The sequence below is a fragment of the Salvelinus sp. IW2-2015 genome, linkage group LG5 (assembly GCF_002910315.2).
Source record: "Salvelinus sp. IW2-2015 linkage group LG5, ASM291031v2, whole genome shotgun sequence".
NCBI classification, from domain to species: domain Eukaryota; kingdom Metazoa; phylum Chordata; class Actinopteri; order Salmoniformes; family Salmonidae; genus Salvelinus; species Salvelinus sp. IW2-2015.
The window spans coordinates 7,364,124-7,389,855 of record NC_036844.1 but is presented as its reverse complement, the minus strand read 5'-3'; the positions used below and the strand labels follow the sequence as shown (position 1 = coordinate 7,389,855).

General features: G+C 43.1%; 2 protein-coding genes across 2 annotated transcripts in view; both read left to right on the top strand.

The window, feature by feature from the left end:
* Positions 1 to 4,012, top strand: part of LOC111963855 (allograft inflammatory factor 1-like) — a 46,211-nt gene extending 42,199 nt beyond the window's left edge. The window contains exon 6 of the mRNA XM_023987407.2: positions 1,953 to 4,012. Coding sequence (XP_023843175.1) covers positions 1,953 to 2,040 — 88 coding nt within the window. The 3' untranslated portion in view covers positions 2,041 to 4,012. The remainder of the gene's footprint in view (positions 1 to 1,952) is intronic.
* Positions 4,013 to 8,095: 4,083 nt separating this feature from the next.
* Positions 8,096 to 20,245, top strand: LOC111963854 (5'-AMP-activated protein kinase catalytic subunit alpha-1). Its single transcript, XM_023987406.2, has 9 exons — positions 8,096 to 8,284; positions 9,701 to 9,842; positions 11,743 to 11,836; positions 13,359 to 13,503; positions 13,713 to 13,800; positions 14,178 to 14,402; positions 14,746 to 15,253; positions 19,396 to 19,522; positions 19,892 to 20,245. The coding sequence occupies exons 1-9, from the start codon at positions 8,185 to 8,187 to the stop codon at positions 20,212 to 20,214; spliced, it is 1,752 nt and encodes a 583-aa protein (XP_023843174.1). The 5' UTR covers positions 8,096 to 8,184; the 3' UTR covers positions 20,215 to 20,245.
* Positions 20,246 to 25,732: the final 5,487 nt, after the last annotated feature.

The following is a 25,732-nucleotide window of genomic DNA, read 5'->3' as shown; positions in this document are numbered from 1 at the left end:
GTATGACAGCGTGTTCCAGTTCCCACCAATATCTAGCAACTTTGCACAGCCATTGAAGAGGAGTGGGACAATATTCCACAGGCCACAATCAGCAGCCCGATTGTGTTGCGCTGCATGTGTTGCGCTGCATGAGGCAAATGGTGGTCACACCAGATACTGACTGGTTTTCTGATCCACGCCCCTACTTTTTTTTTTAAGGTATCTGTGACCAACAGATGCATATCTGTATTCCCAGTCAAGTGAAATCCATAGATTAGGGCCTAATGATTTTTCTTTAATTGACTGACTTTCTTATATGTAAAATGTTTCAATTTGTTGCATGTTGTGTTTATATTTTTGTTCAGTGTATATTGCAAAACTCGAGCTTTAATAACCAAATAGATCAGTTGGTGTTGCACTTACAATGAACAGCTGAGCATCAATTGAAATAAAATGCACTAATTAGCTTTATTATTTTACTGGACTGGTTGTAGGCTGCCTGCATCTGATGGTAATGGTGCTTTCAAGACAACTGAGAACTCTGGGGGGGGGGGGGATAGGTCAAATCATAGCGTCGGTGATCTTCAGGTCGGAAAGTCGGTGGTCTAGAAACATACCGGAGTTTCCAACTTGGAGGTTTCCAACCGGAGTTTCCAACTTGGAGTCCCGGTTGTCTTTAACGCACTGAAGTCAGAAGTCTGAGATTTTCCGAGTTCCCAGTTGTTTTGAACACGGCATCACTCTATGCGGAAGGAGGGAGAGAGCAGCAGAGGGTCCGCCTCTCATGTTCCCTGCTCTTTCCTAACTTTCATCAGTTGAGACTGACCAGAGAGAGGGGACACCGTCTTCCACCTGATGGCGAAACTCGAGTCGCACCGTGTCCGCCTCAGTCATGCACAAATTAATGTTGTTCCTGGGACCAGAGAAAGTGAAATATTCCTCTAAGTTAAAATATACACGATGAGCTGCTAATAATAATAAAAACGCAGGCCTATCGATACACTTGCATTTGTTTTCTAATAGTGTTGAATAAAAACATGAACTCACTCATAAAAACAGCAGCTTTTTGCTGTATTCTTTGACAGTCTCGTACTGGTCATGGTTTTAAAAGTCATGAAATTTCACGTAGGCTAGTATCAAACTTTGCTGTGGTCTAGGTCTTGGAAGCTGTAGGCACAGTGATTTGAGGTATCCGATTGGCCAGCGCAGGAGGCGCTCTCGATTTAGCCACAGATCTCCCGGTCCGCAGGGCTTCTGAATAAAGTGCACCTACTGCAACAGCATAACACGGGGAAAGAAAGGAGCGCAAGCCTTTATCGTTGGCTTTTCAACTGAAATGTTTTGTGATCGACTTGGAATGCCTTGAAGGTCGATCACGATCAATTGGTTGGTGACCACTGCATTAGTGCCTTGTTGCAAACAATATACATGATACATGTTTTGGAATATTTTCATTCTGTACAGGCTTCATTCTTTTCGCTCTGTCATTTAGGCCTATGTTAGTATTGTGGAGTAACTACAGTGTTGGTGATTCATTCTCAGTTATCTCATATTACAGCCAATAAACTCTGTAATTGTTTTAAAATCACCACTGGCATCATGTTGAAATCCCTGAGCGGTTTCCTTCTTCTCCGGCAACTGAGTTAGGAAGGGCACGTGTATCTTTTGTAGTGACTGGGTGTATTGATACACCATCCAAGGTGCAATTAATAACTGCACCATGCTCAAAGGGATATTCGATGTCTGTTTTGTTTTTTTACCCATCTACCAATAGGTGCCCTTCTTTGCAAACCATTGGAAAATCCTCCCTGGTCTTAGTGCTTGAATCTGTCCTTGAAATGCACTGCTCAGCTGAGTGAACTTTCAGATAATTGTATATGTGGGAGACTGCCATAGCTTTGAGTTTGTTTTGCAGTCCACCACTGACATCTCTCTCTCTCTCTCTCTCTCTCTCTCTCTCTTCCCCCCCCCAGGGTGATGATCTTCGAGGACAAGGCTAATGGGGCCAGCTGTAAGCCTGACGGGCCTCCACCCAAACGGGACATAGCCAGCCTGCCATAGACCCAGGACATCCAGAGCCTCTAGAATACAGAGGGGTCAGAGGGACCCGACCTCGACCATTTCCCCATCCTAGGCCCCTGCACTCAGCCAGGGACTTGTGTACATAGCCTTATCAACTCCCCACCTCAGGACGCACACGCGTCCCAGAAGGGGGGGGGGGGGGGGGGTTCCTCCTCTGTTCAAAACATGTGGGAAAAAGAGGGAGGCGCAATCTCTTAACTATATATATTCTGTGAAGATGTTAAGGCAGATTAGCTTTTTTATGACCAGTACATCCCTGTATATATTTATATTGATTATGGCGATGAGAAATAAGTATTTTTAATTAGTGTGATCACTTGTAACCCCCTGGCGATAACTGTGTAATTGAGTCGTTTTGTGAATATGAGCAAATTGTTGTTGTGTTTGCTGGGGATCAAACTAACAGAGGTGACCGTTTTGTATGTATGTGTTAATGAGAAGATTGTGTGTCAACAACTCACATGTATGAAGCAATCTGTGTATGGATACTAGTGAATTTATCATTAGGCCTGTTTTTATCATGATTTCAATGTGCATTTAACCGTTTTACAGATTTAATGAATTCAGTGTAGTTGTAGTTGAGGTTTGGGGAAACTGCTTGTTAGCCGTGACCCGTTTTAGGGAAACTAACCCAAATCTTTTATCTTATTTTCCACTCTCCTCTCCCCTATTTCACTCCCCCCACCACCACCAAATGTTCAGTTCCTCTTTCAGATATTATATTTTTAATCGCGTTAAAGTAGCATGCTGGTGATTTTAAAGCACATGTAATAAAAAGAGCACAGTTATTTTTTAACACCTTTACACACAGTTGTCAACATCATCCACATGTTGGATTAGTGCCATGCAGACTCTGCTTGGTCATTGTCTCACTAGGTCAGGTTTGCGAGATTATGGTCCAACCCCGTTCTTTCAGACTAGAGATGGGTTACTGTAGTTGGGATTAGGATTAGGAAGGGGGTCGGGGGGGGGGGGGGCATTAGGTTAAGGGTCAGAGTATCATATGACTCTAGATCCGGTGTTGTAGATCGACACCGACTTTCTCAACCTGAAGGTGCGGGGTGAATGGGTTCTCATGAGTTGAGTTTAGGATTCATGAAAGATTGGTTTTGAGGTACGTGCACACACAGAAGATTCTCAGCATGTTAGTATGAATTATGATTAAATCACATTCTTTCCAAGTGCCTAAAGTAGCACGTGGATAGAAGTCAGAGAGAAGAGGATGGTGGAGGAGGTTTAGAGTTGGCCTTTATTCTCCCTCCTGAACCAGACCATTAAGTTGTGTTGTAGGTTATTGTAAGATAGTTTTAAAGGTGTTTATTCATGTGTATATTAGGGTAAGGTGTTTCTTGTTTGGTAATGTACCCCTAGGTCTAGGCTATTGAATGACTGGAGATCTGAATACATCTATGAAGTGATATTAGATACGCAGCTCATGCCAGTGTCCCACATTTCCCGGCCTGACTATCCTAGCCTCCATAGTGGCACCTCTTGGCTTCCCGAATTTCTATCTCGTCTTTGTAAAGTGGGATGCGCCTGTCCCATTTCAAAACGGTATTATCTCCATCTTGCTATGTTTTGCTATTATCTTGTTCTTTTTCTTTCATCTCGTCTTATTCTGTACTTCTTCCTCTTCTTACTTCTCAGTCATTCCCCATCTCAGGCCGGGTTCATTTGTTTGTCACGTAAATTCTCTAATCTGTGCCTCCGCGCTGCTTTTCTATCTGTCGTTTTTTTTCCTCGAACTCACACTTAACATGGGATATAATAGTAACCGTAGTATTTGAATTCATTAGCTTGACATTTTTTAATAGAACGTCAGTTATGTATTTTTATTCCCAGCGTGTTGGGTCAAGGTCTTTTAGTGGTATTTTCATATAACCACCCGGACAATGCACATTTTTTGTTTTGCAAACACCAAAGGAATTAAAGTTATTTCTGTTACACCGGCGTATTTGTTATTGAGTAGTTTGTTGTATGAGTAGCTGTTTGACAGAGTGAAGAAACTGTTCAATCAAACACTGAAACCAGCTTTGCAGTTTTTCCAGCTCTGTAGACAGACGGATATAGAGGTTTAATGCTGTAACTTCTAGAAACAGAGAGGATTCCACTATGTCACAGGGTGTTTTAATCCACATAAACATGATCATGTACGTGGATGTGGTTTATTCTAAGGCACTGTGTTTCAACCCATTTTGATATACAGTTATTGCTTCATTTTAAACCATAGACCTAATTGAATCCCATTTACAGTGTACTTTATGATTTAAATTCCATGTTACAGTAATTCATGTAGAGACATTTTAATCAAAGGCACTATAATGCTGTTCCACACATGTATACATGTGTATTTCATATGTTATGCATTGCCTTAAGGGAATGAGCTGGTGCTCCATGGTGGAAGCCCACTGCCAGTGTCTGATTATAACACATACAGTAGAGGAAATAGAGACGCAGATACCTCAGGCTATAGAGCCTTTCGGCATGTATAAAACATCAGGCGACAACAACACTGAGCACTTTTCACAGCTATCAGCAAAGACACATGGAAGTACAAAGGGCTATAAACCCATTTCACACACACACACACACACAGCTAAATGTGTCAATAGGCCTAGTTGCTCAGCCACTTAGTCAAATTTAACATGCACATTGCAAACAAATCTCTTCTCGACATGGACACTTTCCACATGTTCACAAAAGCATGGCGACAGAGTTCTCCAATTGTTCACTGGTTTGTAAAACACACAAACCCCGAAGCCTTACTATCTTTTGTGTCAGTGTGTGTATTTGTTTGTGTGGGAGTGCTAGGAAAGTAACGTCCTGCTGGGGAAGGGGAGATGGCGGGGAGGAAGATTAGAGGCGATACGGAGGGACTACACTAATGAGCACAGCACACTACGGAGGGAATCTGATGGGACAATAAGCACAGTAAGCACTTGTGTAATTAAAACAATCATCAGTGCTCCATGTGAAGACCTGTCACTAATGCCAGAGGCCTGTTCAACGACAGCGGACAAAGTCCTACTGAGTCACAAGTTAGGACTGGCATCTGGCATTCACTCAAACAAAATGCCCTACTACTCGACAGGCTGACTCTAGCCCTGGTGCTCGTGTTAAGTGCTTCACTTTGTCCATGTTCTCTGACCGCTATCCAATGGGAAAAGTTGATAAGCTAGTATCCGTATCTATTCTCCAAAAGGTGCGTCTCCAACAGCTACATTTTATAGCTGCATGATATAGGCCTGTGTGAGAGTCGGAGCCTGATTGATAACATAGGTAACTGTCTATTGCTACTACTGCTATTTTTTCAGCAGCGTTTCGCCACAGGTCTTCGCTGATTGACCCAGTCTAGACAGACTAGAGAAACACTTCAAACCATTTAAAACATCAATGCTGTCTGTCTGGTTGTAGCCTGGTCTGATTCCCTGTGGCAGGTACCCTGCTGTTAGGTGATCATGTAACACCCGGCGCTCCCAACAACCCCCCTCCCTCCTCTCGTTATCTTTGCTCTTTCTATTGGTTCTTTCTATCCATCCAGGCATTCAACAGCACCCCTCCCTCTTCAACCCCTCTCTCTCTCTTTTCTCTCTTTCTACTCGTTCTTTTTTCTCTCTCTGAGGTCTCTAATCCTGGGTCGGTCCTAATGAGCTTCAAAGCACAACATCGATTAGGCATGATGGAATAGAGCATTGAGATTAAAGATCCTCCTCTCCTCCTCCGAACAGTGAAAAGACTGCCTCACACGTACACTGGGTGTAGAAAACATTAAGGACACCTGCTCTTTCCATGACATAGACTGACCAGGTGAATCCAGGTGAAAGCTGTGATCTCTTATTTATGTCACTTGTTCAATCCACTTCAATAAATGTAGATGAAAAAGGGGAGACAGGTTAAATAATTATTTTTGAGCCTTGAGACAATTGAGACATGGATTGTGAATGTGTGCCATTCAGAGGGTGAATTGGCAAGACAAAAGATTTAAGCGCCTTTGAACGGGTTATGGTAGTAGGTGCCAGGCGCACCGGTTTGTGACAAGAACTTGCGGCGCTGCTGGGATTTTTCACACTCAACATTTTCCCGTGTGTATCAAGAATGGTCCACCAGCCAACTTAACACAACTTTGGGAAGCATTGGAGTCAACATGGGCCAGCATCACTGTGGAACACTTTTGAAACCTTGTAGAGTCCCTGCCCTGACTAAATGTTTTGTACACTCAGTGTACATTTTCTGCCTTTGATTTCTCCCTGTTTCACACTCCTCTGCTTTCATTTCAACTTCATCCATCATTCATCCCTTTAAATTGTGACACCACCGGGTGGTGGTGGGATGATTCAGATATCATGTTACAGTAATCTCATCTAGGGCTCAGAAATCACAGACTCTGATGAGCCAGGATTGGGATTTAGTTCCAGGATTTTTATCGGTCTGCTGCTGATTTCCATTAAATCCCATTCCCTAGTACTGACTAGGTGTACATCTGTACAAGCAACTGTGCTTCATTCTCTCGAGTAGGCTACATGTCCTAAATGTCACCCTATTCCCATAGGGCTCTGGTCAAAAGTAGTGCACTATGTAGGGAATAGGTTGCAATTTGGGACGTATCCCCTGTTTGGAAAGGAAATGATGCATGAAACGATCACTGTTAGTCCAGCCTGAGGCTTTTCTGTGTGGCGTGGCTGTAACCCTTATTCTGTGCTAAATACTCCCCCTTCCAGGGCTCCCTCTCCTCCCTGGAAATACGCTAACATCTACTGGGGGCACACAACAATGGTTGAACTGGTACTATTTCACATTTCTATTCAACTCAGACAGTGAGTTTGACTGTCATCTGGTGGCTGAAAAGTAGTATACACATGAGTCAGACTGATTATTGGTCAGTGATCGTCACTCAAATGATGAGGGCGAATATGTTTTACGATTTTAAACAACATTTTTTACAATCGGCTACATTGCAGGGGCCAGGAGTCACGATTGTGGACTAATGCCGCGGGGAGAAAGACAGACAGGGTGGAGCGTTTTGAGATGGAATTACGCCGGGATGCCACCGGCGGGTAGCAAGCAAAGTTGGGGGAAGAGGAATATTGGGACAGRGACACAGAAAGGTGGATTTCTGAGGAAAGGAGTGGAAAAAATATGATGAAGAGGTTGAAGAGAATGAGGAAAGCAGATGTTTGATTTAAATTTGAGGAAGATGCCCGATAAAAGTGGAGATGGGGTGTCGAAGAGATTGGTGTCAAGTGCAAACAGAGTGAGTTGTGTGCCAGACCGAGTTCTGGAGGTGAAATGGAAGTGGATGAGGGCGAGTTAAATGAGGTGGAAGGTGGGGTGAAGACCTCGGAGCCCAAGCATGGCATCGATGGACATGATACAGAATAATCTGGTCCAGTAGGAGTGACATTTTTGGAGAAAGTGGATCCTTTCCTTTTACCAGATCCATGTGTGGTTCCAGTGTGGTTGGGAAGGGAGTTGAATCAGGGAAGGTAACCTGTAGTGGACTTGTGGCTAGAGTCAGAGTAGTGCAGAAGTTGTAGTATGCCAAGGCAGTGAAGAAAGTAGCGGGTGAATCAAGGATGAGGGATTTTGAGAGGATCCCTGTGAATAGTAGATATGTGCCAGCACAGAGGGATAGGCCAATGAGTGATATATGCTTCAGTAAGGTTGGCTTCTTAGTGTTCATAGCAATCACAGAAAATAGATGTTGTGGTGGCAGCTGCCGAGAAGTCCTTGGGGGTAGGAGATTTGAGAAGAGTTTCAGCCTGTGTTGAGTGGTAGTGTCCAGTTGGCCTGGGGTAGGATCAGATAGGGTTAAAGTAGTGGAATAAGGTGATGGGTTTTAATGAGTATAGGGTTAGTTGGTAGGGTAATATAAATATATCTATATTTTTATTGTATATATTTTGTTACGTTTCCCTGTTATCCTCTCCCATTTTGTATCACACGGTGTAATGGATCTATACTACACTTCAGTTGGGGGCGGTAATGCAACATATCAAACCTTACCGAAGAAGAAGACCGGAAGAGTATTTTTTCACGCTGTTTCGCATTTTCTTGCTCGCTCCAGCTAGTCTGCTCCGTCTGCCCGCAGCAGCAGATAGGCTAGGCTAGGCCACTGCGGGAAAGATGGCGACGACGGATAAACAGAAACACGAAGGAAGAGTGAAAATCGGACATTATATTCTTGGAGACACACTTGGAGTGGGGACGTTCGGGAAAGTTAAAGGTAACTGTTATGACTTTTCTTATCGAGTTGCCACCGGCAGTTACCCGCGAGAGAGGATGGGGACGTTTCTCTGTTAGCTAGCCGTGTGCTAACACTTGTTGGCCTCTAACGTAATTTAGCTAGCTTGCTTTGCTAGGCTAGTTCGTCAACGTCGTTAGCTCAGCCAGGCTCTAGAATCAAACAGCTAAGTTAGTGTACTAGGCGGTCTACCTTTGATCGATCAAACGATAGTGCTGTCATGTGTTCAATCTAGTTCGCTTGCTAGCCAGCTAACGTTAGTTATGTGGTCGAATTACTCAGAGCTTTAGGTAACCAAGTTTACTCGCTTGCCGGCTAACAGCAGTTGCCAAACTAGTATAATCTTATGTCAAATTGCTAGCCAAGGCAATACTACATTAATGGTTTCTCAACCAGGAAACCTGTTTATTCAGTTAACTAACGTGAGCTGCCCAGTTACAAACTGACCATCTAGTCGTGCTCGCCCTATGCCATACATGCATGCATGCAAACTATCTTGGGCCTGGCTGAATTATTGAGGACAGGCACATCTCCCACACTTTCCATTTGTGTTGAGACACTAGCCATTGTCCCTAGGTTGCTTTCAATCTACACTGTCAAAATACCATAACTTTTCTAATGGCATGTCACCTAAAATTATGATACCCAAGAGGACCAAACTGACTTGTATAGCCTAGTTAGGCACTAATGTCTATTTCAAACTAGAACATGTACATTTCCCTGCTTTGTCTTCCTTGGCTTGGGATTTGAGAACAAAACTCGATATCAAGCCACCAACTAGACTATATAGCTGTTATTTCCTACTTCCTCGCAGTGGTCAGTTTAGAACATGCTGGACGTTGGACCATTTATTCCATGACCTATTATGTTCTAAATGACTGGCTGCTGGGTTAATGCTTTACCAACATAACCGTTAAATCAATAAAGTAATTTGTACAACCCCTTCTACAGTCCTCCCTCTCTGTATAGTTCAGCACATTTTTCACTTGTTCTTCTTCTGACCAGTCTTTAGATAGGTGTGTGTGTGTGTGTGTGTGTGTGTGTGTGTGTGTGTGTGTGTGTGTGTGTGTGTGTGTGTGTGTGTGTGCGCATATGCTGATGTAGGCCTAAGGAAACGTTAACCCCAATTTAGTTTGTGTACTGCTCACAGGTGACTAAACAGCACATTGCAGATGTAGGCCTGTCAGTCATGATGCATAATGAATTTATTTGATTCAATGGTGAAATGCCATGCTAGTGTTCTTTCACTGCAAATGGGCAGTAATGTCAGTCATCAATGCAGATTTGTCTGTCATTGTGTTAGCTGGGGTCTGCTAAGCTCGTTAGGACTGGGTTCTTATTACAGTATTTCCTAACCTCTCCTCCCTCCTGCCCTCTCTTGCTCTCTCTCTCCTGTAGTGGGGCAGCACGAGCTGACCAAACACCAGGTGGCTGTGAAGATCCTTAACAGACAGAAGATCCGCAGTCTGGATGTGGTGGGGAAGATACGTAGAGAGATCCAAAACCTCAAGCTCTTCAGGCATCCTCACATAATTAAGCTGTAAGTCTAGAACCTCATCTGCTTCAGGCATCCCCGGATCATTAAGCTCTAAGGCTGTGTTCACACAGGCAGATCAATTCAGATATTTTTTCACAAATTGGTCTTTTGACCAAAAACATCAGCTCTGAAAAAGATCTGATCTGATGTGATTTGTCAAGAGACCAACTAGTGTAACAAAGATCAGAGTTGTGCTGCCTGTGTAAACGCGGCCTACATTAAGCTGAGAAGTCTAAATCCTCAGGTGCTTCAGGCATCCCCACATCATTAAGCTGTAAGAACCTCCAGCTTTTCAGGCATCCCCACAAGCTGTAAGTCTAGAACCTCAGGTGCTTGACACATTCACACATCTTTGAAGGGGCGGCAGGGAGCCTAGTGGTTAGAGCGTTGGGCCAGTAACCGAAAGGTTGCTAGATCGACTCCCCGAGCTGACAAGTCGTTCTGCCCCTGAATAAGGCAGTTATCCCACTGTTCTTAGGCCGTCATTGTAAATAAGAATTTGTTCTTAACTGACTTGCCTAGTTAAAGGTTTAAAAAAATAMAAATAAACATTAAGTCCAGAACCTCCAGCTATTCAGGCAACACTACATCATTAAACTGTAAATCCTAGATTATACAGCTCGCTCAATTGTTCAGACCCCTACGTAATCCCACCACTGCCACATTAATGCCACCCAGAGAGCTATTTTAGGGCTTTTAATGGTGGGTTTTATAGAGTGCATCACTCTTTCCCTTTTGTTTCTGCTACACTGATGCATACTTTTTTTCTCCTCAATCTCTCTCCCACCCACTATCTCTCCCGTGTTCTCGCTCTCTCAACCTGTCCATCCCTTGACCTCAAYTTTTTTCACTTGACCTCTGTCAGAGTAAGGGCAGCATAAATCCAGTGTTTTCATGATTTAGCTCATTGGTAATGAAGGGTCAGCGCTCTCCTTTGTTTCCGGATTCTTCTAGACTCTCTTATTTTTTGGAAACTAGGCCTATTTCTATTGACTGAATGAAAAAGCCCCAATAGTCTTCTTGACCTGTGAGCGCCACCGAGTATCATTGCGTAGGCTTAGTTGGGGCATTTCCGGGGACCTGATCCCTTGTGACTAGACCTTTATTTTCCCACTTAGCGAACTTTCTTTTTACACTCAGCCCCTGGAGTCCGATTTGAAAATTACATAATGCTACAGAAGAATGAGTGAAGAGTTGCCCTTTACCCCTTATTTACTGATGCCTTGTTTGTAGAGGCCAGTAGAATGTGAGTTTTCCGAAGCTGCGGTGGGACTGGTTTAACTTTGAGCTTCACATGCTTGCTTCCTTTCCTTGGCTACTGTGCTGCAGTTTGAGACGGAGCTCAGGCTGCGTGCTTGTACGACACTTGTGTTGATAACCTTGTGGTACTATGTGGCACAGGAATGAAGAAAAGTAGCATTTTGCACACGGATGTTTGATCTAGGGAAGTACGCCTATGTTTAGCTAGTTGAAGGGTTCCATGGCCAGTCTCCCTTACACCGACCAACCATTGGTTCCATGGCCAGTCTCCCTTACACCGACCAACCATTGAACCCGATGGCCCACTAAGGAGTCGTCCTGCAAAATGTCTGCCTCTATGCTTAGGATCAATAAATGCCTCAACAGTTGAATCTGTCCTAAAAGTGCTACCTCTCAGTCTTAGACTTTATTTAGCAATTTGCCCACTTTTTAGTTCTGTGGTAAAGCTGAAATATAATTCTTTGGGTTTGTCATCCCTCTGAGAAGTTTGGTGATCCTTGACTGTTTTTTCTAGTGTTAAACAGTAGTGCTCAGAGGTTTTTCCTGGTCAGGTGGGTGGCATGGTTATGGAAATCTCTTGGTCCAATCATGGCTAGCCTCTTTTTTTGTTGTAACTTTTGTGATCTATCCTATGGGACCGTAGGTACCAGGTGATCAGCACTCCAACGGACATCTTCATGGTGATGGAGTACGTGTCCGGAGGAGAGCTCTTTGACTACATCTGCAAAAACGGAAAGGTAAGGGGAAGAAAAACGTTAATTCCTCTAGTGTATGCAGGTTTTGGGAAAATGATAGACCTGGTTTTTGTTCAACCAAAAAAATTCTACATTAATAAGCCTGTTTTGTTGAAATACACTATGTGGTTTGGGATTGTGGGTAGTCTTGTGCTCACCTGAATCTTATTAACCTAGCTCAGGGGTTTTCAACCTTTTCTTGCCCAGGGACCCCCCTCCCAGGCAAACCGTTGACCCAGCGACCCCAATCATATGTTAGCAAAAAAAAAATGTCATCCAGTTAATATCATCCATTTTAAACAGAACATTTTAAAATGATTAGATTTGGTAGATAGGATCTGTTAGTTTCAAAATAATGGAAAACTATTAGCTAGAAGGTAACTCCAAACACATTTTCACTAAGAGCAGCTGTTTAGCTGGTTAGCCATGTGTTGGCAAAAATGTATATCCAAGTCCAGAGAGCTTWCCAGCAGCCAGCAGCACTTGTTGCAATGCTAGCCTATTCGCGGGTGCTTTTGCAAAGCCTATGTCAGTGTAATTTGCTGAATATTGTGAGTTGAGAAATATAGTTAAACATTAGATATTCTTCTCTTTTCTACTGTAGGTATGTATATTTAAAAAATATATATATATTCTATTGTTGGCGATATTCATAAAAACATTTGAATTATAACATGTTTTTAAACTTCATTTTGAATAACCCTGACTTAGATAATTACCTACACTACATGGCCAAAAGTATATGAACACGTGCTCGTCGAACCGCTCATTCCAAAATGATTGGAATTAATATGGAGTTGCCCCCMCCCCCCCCCCGAGCGGCTGCTTGGCCATGAAAACCCATTCCGTGAAGCTCCCGACTAACAGTTCTTGTGCTGACGTTGCTTCCAGACAGTTTGGAGCTCGGTAGCGAGTGTCGCAACCGAGGGCACCCGATTGTTACGCCCTACGCGCTTCAGAACTCAGCAGTTCCGTTCTGTGAGCTCTAGCAAGGCAGAAATCCGACTTGTTGGAACGGTGGTATCCTATGACGATACCACATTGAAAGTCACTGGGCTCTTCAGTACGGGCCATTCTACTGCTAATGTTTGTCTATGGAGATTGCATGGCTGTGTGCTCAATTCTATACACCTGTCAGCAACGGATGTGTTTGAAATATACCCGGATCCACTAATTTGAAGGGTTGTCCACATACCTTTGGCAATGTAGTGTATCTGTGGTTAGGAGAGTTGGGATGTGTAATGGTTGTCAATAATAGTCATGTTAGCACCTGCCTCACGTATGGACCACCCCTTCCTCTGTACACAACAGAAATCACAAAGCTCTATCTCTGCACTGCATTCTTTCCAATAGGTTAAGGCTACTAAATCATTCAAGCAAAGACATTGACCAAATATCCGGAGTGGTTACAATACTGAAATTGTCTGACTGGACAGCTATAAAGGACATTTCTCACCTGTTGCGTGTGTTGCTGTGTCTGCGTTTCGTGTGTGTGTGTCCCGTATGTTTGCCACTGTGCCTCCAGCTGGATGAGAAGGAGAGCCGTCGTCTGTTCCAGCAGATCATCTCGGCAGTAGATTACTGCCACAGACACATGGTGGTGCACAGGGACCTAAAACCTGAGAATGTCCTTCTGGACGCAAAGATGAACGCCAAGATCGCTGACTTTGGTAAGTCTGTCACCCTTAACCGACCAGCACCTTTCTACACCTGTACCTGATTTACACCTCCGGATCGAGCCACGCCTTACTGTACTAGGCTGGTGTGGTTATGCGTCCGCTGTAGTTACTGGAACCCTGATGGAAAGGGTGTGTCTGAAATGAAACCCTATCGTTCTATTGGACAAAACACTYGTGATATTGTCTGGTGTTTTCTGTAGGTTTGTCAAACATGATGTCGGACGGAGAGTTTCTGAGGACAAGTTGCGGGTCTCCGAACTATGCTGCCCCCGAAGTCATCTCTGGAAGGTAAACTTGTCCTCTCTTTCTCACCGAAACTGGCAGACGTCATGGGGAATATGCTAATGTATGCAAAGACTGCTCTTAGATTTCAATAAAGAGGACTGTTCAATTTCACGGTTTTGCTTTGGGGACAGACCCTACTGTTAAGTGTCACTAAATATTCACCATGTTAAACGACTCCCTTGGTTCATGCCAATGAGCAGCTCTGTCCTCTCCCCTCCTCCCCTAGATGTGTCCTTCCTAGTTTATATGCAGGTAGTATTGTCCTCTGCTTCTGCCTGCTCTTTGGAGTCGACTTGGTTACTCTAAACTACGTTTCGGCAACTGTTGTTAAGGAATTCCTAAATAAATGTTTGATTGATTTGACCCTTGTGTCTTCCCAGGTTATATGCAGGTCCTGAGGTGGACATCTGGAGCAGCGGGGTGATCCTGTATGCCCTGCTGTGTGGGACGCTGCCCTTCGACGACGACCACGTGCCAACGCTCTTCAAGAAAATCTGTGACGGGATATTCTTCATGCCCCAGTACCTGAACCCCTCTGTCACCGCCCTGCTCAAACACATGCTGCAGGTGGATCCCATGAAGAGGGCCACCATCAAAGAGATCCGGTAAGAAGGCGCAAACGATCAAATTTGTCTACAAAGTGCATTTAAACACCTCTATATGCTTTGCAGTAAAATAATAGACGAGAAAATACATTTTAAAAAATCACCTTTTCTCCACATGCATCATTAAACTCCATCTTGTAACTGTTAAGGTTTTACGCTGTATTACCGATCACGGGGATGGCAAACTCCTGTCCTCTGTGCAGGCTTTTGATCCAGCCCAGCGTTAACAAAGTGAACCCACCCCTCCTGGTCTATACGTTTTCTAGCTGCCCTGTTAAGAGAACAAATGTCCCTATGGGATAATAGACTGCCTTGAACATGCGCTGTCTTCCCTCCCCAACAGAGAGGATGAATGGTTCAAAGATGAGCTCCCCAAGTACCTGTTTCCAGAGGACCCGTGCTACAGCAACAACATGATCGACGACGAGGCCCTGAAGGAGGTGTGTGAGAAGTTTGAGTGCACCGAGGAGGAGATCCTGACTTGCCTGTACAGCCGCAACCACCACGACCCCCTGGCTGTGGCCTACCATCTCATCATCGACAACCGCCGAATTATGTCCGAGGCCAAGGACTTCTACCTGGCCTCCAGTCCCCCAGACTCGTTCCTGGATGACCAGCACCTGACCGCCGCTACCGGCCTTAAGCCCCACCCCGAGCGCATGCAGCCCTTCCTGGCGGGGGAGACCCCTCCCCGGCCGAGACACACGCTGGACGAGCTGAACCCCCTGAAGTCGAAGCACCAGGGGGTGAGGCGGGCCAAATGGCACCTGGGGATCAGGAGCCAGAGCAGGCCAAATGATATTATGTCTGAGGTGTGCCGGGCCATGAAGCAGCTCGACTACGAGTGGAAGGTGAGGGAGGGGATAGAGGCATTGAACAACGAAGGGAGAATTGTAGAGAGTGGGGATGAGGGTGGTGGGAGGAAAAGGAGTGGGTAAAGAGGTCAGGTAGAAATAGACAGAACTGTCCGCTCATATTTGTCAAGAAGTGGATCAGAGGTTTATTGGGATTTGGCTATATAGTGATTTTTTGGCTTACCCCGGGCCTCCTTTAAGACGCCATAGTGCTTCATCTCTAGATGCTAAAAAGCAAAAATTTGCTCAAATGACGCTTTACCRCTTGCAACTAATCACAGCCCTCCTTTTRCTTGTATCATTGCAAATCACCAGCAGAGGGTACCGAAATTTAATCCATTTTTACATTCACTCTGTTGGTAATGCTTACATTTTTTAAATCATAACTCTAAAAGTATCAGACATCCCACTCTGGAACTTTGTTTTATATATATTTACATACAATATACTTGCAGTGAAGCCGCTCAACGACTACATCACATTAGTCATCTAACAGACTCGCATCCAGAGCGACACGCCCTGCTCAAGGTCACGTCGACAGATCGTCCACAAGGTCAAAAACAGGGACCCGATCCTTCAGCCACAGGCCCAAGCTCCCAACCGCCAGGCCACCAGCCCTCCAAGACCCCCCCCACACACACACAAAAAAATAAAACCAAGAAAAGAGAGAGACAAAAGACAGCAAGGCCAACTGAATGTTTGAGTGCATGTATGGCACTATTTACGTGTATGTGTGCATTTGAATGAGTGTGTGTATATGCATGTGTACAAACGCCTGCACGGCATCAGCCTCAGGCAAACCGGCATTAGCTGTAATAACATTGCCCCTGTGGTGTTCAAACTTAATTTTTGTTATGTTTTATCTTTGACTGTCATTCTATCCCCCGCCCAGCAGCTCCACTCCCACTTGTCTCTAATTCCACATCCCAAACCTCAGCTTCCCTCAGCCCATCCCATCTATCTGCTGGCCACCCTCTTCCGAGTTCTACGCAACATATATCTTTCAACTATGCTGTGATGTTTAATGTACAATTTCTATCTAATCAAATAGAATCCACAGATTGCGAGTTGAAGATAAATACTTTTACTAGGAGTATTAGTAATTGACGGACCCGGTCTCTCCAGATCTCCCAACAGTGCTATTTCTAGGGTCAATTTTTAGATCAATGTTATGCATTTTCAGCCATTCCTAAACCTGAGACTAGAAACCGGCTACTTGAGGGCAATGGCAAAATAAGTGGTCTATTGATTCTGTATCCTCACAACAAAATCTGCAGCACTTTGATGATTGTATGCCTCAAATATTCAAAAACAAAATTGGTGGCAAGAATTCTATGTAATTTTAGCTGAAAAGCATGAAGTCTTGACTCTTGCGTCGTTTTATATCAACTCATACACCCTATACCGTGGAATCGGTACATCAAAAATGTCTTCCCAACTATTTTGCAATCTGTATGGCACAGTTGTCAACATCCTGGTTCTCAAATGAAACTGGTATACTTTCCTATTTATGCTTTTTTTATTCTTCCAAGTTTTGATCCTTTATATTGGGCAGACTGGCCAGTTCCCTACTACCTCCCGCTGCCACCTGCCTCCATTTTTGGGGTAATGCTGTAATAAATTGATTCATCTTGGATTGCGCAGACCTTCCTGTACAATTCTGATAACTCCATGAAAGACAACTCGACCATTTAAAAACAAAATACCCTTTTCAAACACTTGCCATAAATACAGGTATTCTATTAACCAGCACATTTGAGTCCAGCCATATTTGTTCTATATTTTCAGAGGGATGAAATTGTAGCCAGTCTTGCAATGCTTGTTAAAATAGATAGATACTTTTGAGTGATTTTCAATTAATCAAAAATGAGACATGACAATTTGCAAAAAGKCMATTTTTAAACAACAAATGAGCTTTTTCTAGTAATCTACTTGAGAACCATTTCAGAGTTCAAGTAAAACTTTTGAATAAGTGACACTTTTAGAGCGGTTTAGTGCTTTAATATTTAATCTCAACCCACCCTATTCATTATATAGATGGGCACGCTTTATCTTTTCTAGTTTAGTGGGGGGGGTTTTTGCTCATATGATTTGAAAAATGAATCCTCAGGAGTAGGCAATGCCATAAGTGAGTAAACTATGATATGACTAAGGAGTTAATCAGGGCAATTGTTCCATAAATACAGGTATTTACCTCTCCATGGTTGCAGGATCTTATCTATTTTTACAAGTTTTCTATTGAAATTTATTTCTATTGAAATTCATTTAAATATCTTGTGATACTTCAGTCAGCCCATTTTATAGGTAAACTGCAAGGTAATGTAAAAGTTGTATTTTTTTTTAAAGATCCAATATGTAATATTGTACACGTATCATAATTGTTTTACTCCAGAAAAGTAATSTAGATCTTCAATAAGACATTGCAGGGATCTAGCTTGCGGACTTAATATAAAACTTGGAGTCATCGGCATACATGGACACCATTTTGTTTTTAAGCCTTGGATTTCTAATCCTCTGTTAATTGATCTGATTTTAATAGCTAGCGTTTTGATGGCCATAACGAATAGATATGGTGACAGMGGACACCCTTTAACTCATCTTGACAATTCTAAACTCTGAGAAGTAACCGCTATTTACTGTTTTACAACTGGGGTTGCTATACATGACTTTTACCCATTCGTATAAGAGAATCACCGAAATTGAAAAAAATCCAGTCTTACTTTATCAAAGGCCTTTTAAAAAATTGCTATAAATACCAGGCCTGGCTTCTAAGATGTTTCATGATCTATTAGTTGTCGTATATCTCCAATGTATCGTCTATGTAACAAAAAATATATATATATGTTTGATCAGGATGAACAATACTTGATTAAAAAATGTTTTAATTCGGAGTGCTATGCATTTCRCTAGTGTTTTTGCATCACAACATTGAAGTGTCAGAGGCCTCAGTTTCTGAATCTTTAAATTTGCCATCTGGGTCTTGTTTTAATAAGTGAAATCAGACCTTCCTGCTGAGTACCTGACAGACCACCAATTCTTTAGGCGTAGTTAAAACAAGCTAACAATTGCGCTCTGCAACTTTGATATACCCTTAGAGTATATTATGTTCAATATATTGATCAAAAATGATATTTTCAATATTCATACTTTTTTTTTTTTATGTAATAAAAGGTTATTGAAATCATAATACTACTCGTATGGAGCAAGTGGTAAAACTTCATATGAGCCCAATTTTAGCATGTAGTCTTAAAGGAGGCCTGGGTAAAAGAAAAATGTCATAAATATGCTGACTTTGATTATTTCTCATTTATGCTTTTAGATCCATATGTGTCAACAATCCTTCCTCCAAAGTACTATTCTATGGATTACATTTCATGAAGAAAATCCCCCAAACATGTTTGTTTTGTGTTTATTTTCCCCGTGAGGATTCACTGTAGCCCAATCCCAAATAAACATTGACAAAATCTATGGTTTTAATCTTAGAGTAGTTATAATGGTGGAAGGGGTACAACCTGGTTCTTTCTAAACATTAACATGCTGTATATATATTTTTTTTCTGCATGGTGTAAACTACTGGCTCAGTCTGAGTTCTACTTTGACCTAGAATGGAATGCTGCTGTTTCTTCTCTTGGGTTCTATTTTTGGTATGGCATGACCTTTAGACCTGAAGAATAGATCAGCTGACTGACTCTCATTTTGTATTCATCTTGGAGAAATGAGAGCGCAATTTCTGAAGGAAATGTTCAGTTTCCTGTTTATCCTTCTCTTGCCCTGATGGATAGAAAGCAGCTATTTGTGGTTTAATGTGTTTGGGTACACAGTAGTGGGCGAGGCATTTCCGATACTCTCCCATAACATAACGCACTGATCGGCCTAGACTCTAGAACTGCTGAAATGGTCAGTGCTCTCTGTAATATTTTYAGCAAAGTAAACAAATTATACACAACAATTTTGATGACTAAACAAACAGAACATGTTCAAAGAGTTGCAAATCACTGAAATACAGACCACTGAAGCAGCTACAGAAGCCATGTTGAAAAATGTAATATTTTATGCTGTATATTCCATCTATTGTGTATTATACCCAGCTCGTGCGATTTTAAAGTATGTGTAACTAATCTCCATATCCTCCTCCCCAGATGGTGAACCCGTACTACCTGCGTGTGAAGAGGAAGAACCCAGTGACAGGCATGCAGACCAAGATGAGCCTTCAGCTCTACCAGGTGGACGGCAGGACCTACCTCCTGGACTTCCGTAGCATAGACAGTACGTCAACCTGGACGTAGCCCTTTACTCTAACAACCCGTATGCGGCCTGAAAACGGCCAAATTGGTCATTGATATGCGCCTAAATTGGAACGCGGTGGCTGTACAGTAACATGCTATACCGTGACGTCTGAGCTCAGGGTCTCCGCTTTACAGCGCGGTATGGGGTTCAACTGACATTTCTGAGTGGTTGTCTTTACTGCCGACTTTGCCATTTAATGTAAAATGCCTAAAGAAGTTGCTTTTCCCTGCTGTGCAATGTAAAGTGACTAGACATGGCACAGGTCTGTCTTCAGGGCATTTTTGTGTGTTTGGTTGTAACCACAGAAGTATGTTTGTAACTTTCTCCTCTGTCTTTYTCTGTCTGAAGATGACATGATGGAGGCTAAATCTGGGACTGCCACTCCTCACCAGTCTGGTTCAGTGGGGAACTCCCGCACGGCCCTTAAGAACGAAGCTGCAGCTGCTGCAGAGGGGGGGTCCCAAACTGAGGGGGCTAAGGAGAACACTACCCCTGCCACATCTCTCCCTCCCACTAAGGCTTCAGAGAGCTCCCTGGCCTCCTCGCTCGCGTCCTCCATTGACTCGACAGGAGGCGACCTCGCACCTATGACGGCGGTTCCGCGGCCCGGCAGCCACACCATAGAGTTCTTTGAGATGTGCGCCAATCTCATCAAACTACTTGCACGATAGCTCGCAATCAAATAAAAAAACGTTAGCCTTTTTTCCTCTCTGAGTGTCTTTATAAGCAATAAGCATGCAACCGATTCATGGCTCGATTCATCCCTACCGCAGGCGGGTGAGACTGCTAGGGTTGTTCCAAGGCACTGATGATGCAGGTTCAGTTCGCAACCCTCCTGACTGACTTGGGGGTTGTCAGAGCACGGGGGTGGGCTTTAGGAAAAGGTGAACGACAGTGACCAAGCAACTTTATTATAATGATGATGACAGAATACTATTTGAGGTGGTTTTATGTTTTCACGGTCATTATTATTGGCCTACAACTATTTCCCCCCCCCCCTCTTTGATCACGTTCCAAACAGCGAATATATATATGTGTGTGTGCTAAGTCTGAGTGATGCACAGAATTTGCTGTACTGTAGTAGAGAAAACAAAAGCAAGTTTCTGCGTGCGGAAAGGAGAGCTGTAAGGTTTTGGGGGGTGCACTTAGGGTGGCTGAGGGGAACGAGGCACTTTTGCACAGTTCTGCTGTTCTGTGTTTCTCTATAGTAGATGTCTGAGATGCCTGTGCAAATTCGGGACACTGCACTACAGGCCTTTCAGGGGTAGCTGCACTGACCATAACATGGGTTGTCATGCCAACAATGTCCGTTTGACTCACTGAGGAAGTGCAATTACCCTCTCGATCGCGTCAGGCGAAAAAGGAAGTTAGTACTTCATCAGAATTAAGTTAGKTTTTTTTTGTTGTGAAATTGAATTGTTAAGACTAGATTTCAATGTTTGTCATTGTTTGTTTGGATTGGTCTGTCCCCTACATAATATAAAGAATTAAAAAAATATATATGCATTTTGATTTCAGTGCTTTAAAATGGAATTGTGGATTTATATTGAGAAATTATTACGGACTGAAAGGTTCGTCTTTTTTTTTTTTTTTGCGTTACAATGCCATTTTATTCCTTTACAGCTTTTTAAAAAGATACATTTTTAATCAGTTCTATACACATGATTGTGTACCCTCACACTCTCAAAATGAGACCCACTGTCCTATACTGAATTCAAAAGTTAGATTTCTAACATTAACAAAATGATCTTGAGGTTAGGGGCCAGATGTGTTCATACATCTGAATGCATGTTGACTGAGTGACATGCATTTTAGCAGGATTTAACCACTTTTGTACACATGCATGTCCATTGAAAGATTGGGAGCATTTGTAAGTGGTGATTTGCAGCAAGTACATGCAGTGCATGGACAATGTGTATTGATAAAGGAAACAAAAATCTAAATTTTTCTGGTTTCAAAATTCTATTTCACTTTTCTTGGCCCACATCCCCCACAAGAGCTAAATTTAAGTTTACATATTTCCCCAAACCTTAAATTTGTCATGTGCACCTGGAGAAAGTTTTTTTTTTGTTTTTTTGTTGTCATTCTGTTAGCTGCCTTATCAACTGTTGATCAGTTGTATATCAGTGAGTATAAAATATCTACTTCTATCCTCAATATTGCGTGGGGCTGGTTTTGGTCTGAAGAAATCTTGCGTATGGATTATGTGACTGCAAGGTCTCATTTTTAGACCATGTGGTCATTGAAATATGTGTAGGACTACAAACAAACTCTTAGTTTTCAAGGATGTGAAAGTTCTGATTCCAAGTAGTGCATAAGGTGAATTGTGKGGTTGTTTGAATAAGTGTGTGAGACCATGATCGGCTTATGATGCGAGTTGCACATTGGGTGAGTAGTTGTTCTCCTTTTAAGTGGGAGTGTTAAGTTCTGACTATTTGCAGGATCAATATCAATCAATGTATCTGTCTTAACTGCTTTAAACCTTGTTTTATTTGTTGTGTAAAGGGACCCTACTACTAGAATGACCAATGTAAATGTCAAATGGACAGTGTTTAAATCATTTGTATAAATAACTGCCTAATAAACAGATCAATTGCACAAGTTTTCATGCATTGCTTTGTTTCTGTTGGAGGCATTGGAAAATGTATATATTTTTTTAAAATAAAGTTTTATCAATACTATGGTGCATGGCTGCAAAAGTCAAATATTAGAAAGCTCCCAGATTTAAAGAGTAKAGCAAAATACCTTTATCATTTGTAAAACAGATGTACAGTGCATTTGGAATGTGTTCRTACCCCTTGACCTTTTCCACATTTTGTTACGTTACAGCCGTATTCTAAAACGGATTTAAAAAATAAAATGATCTGCACACAATGCCCTGTAATGACAAAGCGAAAACAGGTTTTTAGAAATGTTTGCAAATGTGTTAAAAATATAAAASAGAAATACCTTCTTTACATATCTATTCAGACCCTTTTATATGAGACTTGAAATATAGCTCAGATGCATCCTGTTCGCATTGATCATCCCTGAGATGTTTCTACAACTTGATTTGAGTCCACCTGTGGTAGATTCAATTGATTGGACATGATTTGGAAAGGCAAACACCTGTCTATGTRAGGTCCCACAGTTGACAGTGCATGTCAGAGCAAAAAACCAAGCCATGAGGTCGAAGGAATTGTCCTTAGAGCTCTGAGACAGGATTGCTTCGAGTCACAGATCTGAGGAATGGTACCAAAACATTTATGCAGCATTGAAGGTCCCCAAGAACACAATAGCCTTTATCATTCTTAAATGGAAGAAGTTTGGAACCACCAAGAATCTTCCTAGAGCTGGCTGCCCCGGCTATGAGCAATCGGGGAAGAAGGGCCTTGGTCAGTTGACCAAGAACCCAATGGTCACTCTGACAGAGCTCTAGCGTTTCTCTGTGGAGATGGGAGAACCTTCCAGAAGGACATCAATCTCTGCAGCACTCCACCAATCAGGCCTTTACCATAAAGTGGCCAGACGGAAACCACTCCTCAGTAAAAGGCACATGAAAGCCCGCTTGGAGTTTGCCAAAAGGCACCTAAAGACTCAGACCATGAGAAACAAGATTCTCTGGTCTGATGAAAACCAGATTGAACTCTTTGGCCTGAATGCCAAGCGTCACRTCTGGAGGAGACCTGCATCATCCCTACGGTGAAGCATGGTGGTGGCAGAATTATGCTGTGTGGATGTTTTTGAGCTGCAGGGATTGGGAGACTAGTCAGGCTTGAGAGAAAGATGAATGGAGCAAAGTAGAGTGAGATCCTTAATGAAAACCTGCTCGGGACCTCAGACTGGGGGTAAAGGTTCACCTTCTAACAGGACAACGACCCTAAGCACACAGCCAAGACAACGCAGGAGTGGCTTCGGGAGAAGTCTCAATGTCTTTGAGAGGCCCAGCCAGAGCCCGGACTTGAACCCGATCTAACATCTCTGGAGAGACATGAAAATAGCTGTGCAGTAACACTCCACATCCAACCTGACAGACCTTGAGAGGATCTGCAGAGAAGAATGGGAGAAACTCCCCAAATACAGGTGCGCCAAGCTTGTAGCRTCATATCCAAGAAGACTCGAGGCTGTAATCGCTGCCAAAGGTGCTTCAACAAAGTACTGAGTAAAGGGTCTGAATACTTATGGAAATGTGATATTTCTGTTTTCATTTGTCCTAATTAGCAAAAAAATTCTAAATGTTTTTGCTTTGTCCTTATGGGGTATTGTGTGTATATTTGAGGAAAAACTATTTAATACATTTTAAAATGAGGCTGTAATGTAACAAAATGTGGGAAAAAGTCAAGGCGTCTGAATACTTTCCAAATGCACTGTATGTATGGAAACATTATGTCTTAAAACATTCTCACTCATGACCTCTAGATGGAATAGCAAGCACAGTTATGAGGGTTCCCCTCACTTATAGAGCACCACAGTGGAGGTGTCATATCCATAAATATCCATATCCAGCTTCTACCCCCAGCCATAAGACTGCTGAGCAATTAATCAAATCAAATTGTATTGGTCATATACCATTTTTTTTTTAGCAGATGTTATTGCGGGTGTAGCGAAATGCGTGTGTATAGCTCCAACAGTGCAGTAGTATCTAACAATTCTTAATATTACATGCAAATCTAAAAGTAAAAGAATGGAATTAGTAAATATATAAATATTAGGATGAGCAATGTCGGAGTGGCATTGACTAAAATACAGTAGAATTGAATGCAGTATATATATGAAAAAACGAAAAATAGTATGTCAACATAATTAAAGTGACTAGCGTTCTATTACTAAAGTGGCCAGTGATTCCATGTCTATGTATATAGGCCAGTAGCCTCTAGGGTGCAGGGTTGAGTAAGCGGGTGGTAGCCGACTAGTGACGGCTATTTAACAGTCTGATGGCCTTGAGATAGAAGCTGTTTTTCAGTCTCTCGGTCCCAGCTTTAATGCACCTGTACTGACCTTGCCTTGTGGATGATAGCGGGGTGAACAGGCAGTGGCTCGGGTGGTTGTCTTTGATGATCTTTTTTGCCTTGCTGTGACATCGGGTGCTGTAGGTGTCCTAGAGTGCAGGCAGTGTGCCCCGGTGATGCGTTGGGCAGACTGCACCACCCTCTGGAAAGCCCTGTGGTTTCAGGCAGTGCAGTTGCCATACCAAGTGGTGATACATCCCGACAGGATGCTCTCAATTGTGCATCTGTAAAAGTTTGTGAGGGTCTTAGGGGCCAAGACAAATTTCTTCAGCCTCCTGAGGTTGAAGAGGCACTGTTGCGCCTTCTTCACCACACTGTCTGTGTGGGTGGACCATTTCAGATTGTCAGTGATGTGTACGCCGAGGAACTTGAAGCTTTCCACCTTCTCCACTGTGGTCCCATCGAGGTGGATAGAGGCATGCTCCCCCTGCTGTTTCCTGAAGTCCATGATCAGCTCCTTCGTTTTGTTGAGGGAGAGGTAATTTTCCTGGCACCACTCCGCCAGGGCCCTCACCTTCTAACTGTAGGCTGTCTCGTTATTGTTCAGTAATCAGGTCTGCTACTGTTGTGTCGTCTGCAAACTTGATGATTGAGTTGGAGGCGTGCATGGCCACAGAGTCATGGGTGAACAGGGAGTACAGGAGAGGGCTGAGCACACACCCTTGTGGGGCCCCTGTGTTGAGGAACAGCGAAGTGGAGGTGTTGTTTCCTACCTTTACCACCTGGGGGCGGCCAGTCAGGAAGTCCAGAACCCTGTTGCACTGGGCGGAGTTCAGAACTAGAGTCCTAATGATGAGCTTGGAGGGTACTATRGTGTTGAAGGYTGAGCTATAGTCAATGAACAGCATTCTCACGTAGGTATTCCTCTTGTGGGAATGGGCAGATGGGAGGGAGCACTGTTCAGGGCAATGGCGATTGCATCGTCTGTGGATCTATTGGGGCGGTATGCAAATTGAAGTGGGTCTAGGGTGTCAGGTAAGATAGAGGTGATATGAACCTTAACTAGTCTCTCAAAGCACTCCATGATGACAGAAGTAAGTGCTATGGAGCGATAGTCATTTAGTTCAGTTACCTTTGCTTTCTTGGGTACAGGAACAATGGTGGACATCTTGAAGCAAGTGGAGACAGCAGACTGGGATAGGAAGAGATTGAATATGTCCGTAAATACTCCAGCCAACTGGTCTGAGCATGCTCTGAGGAC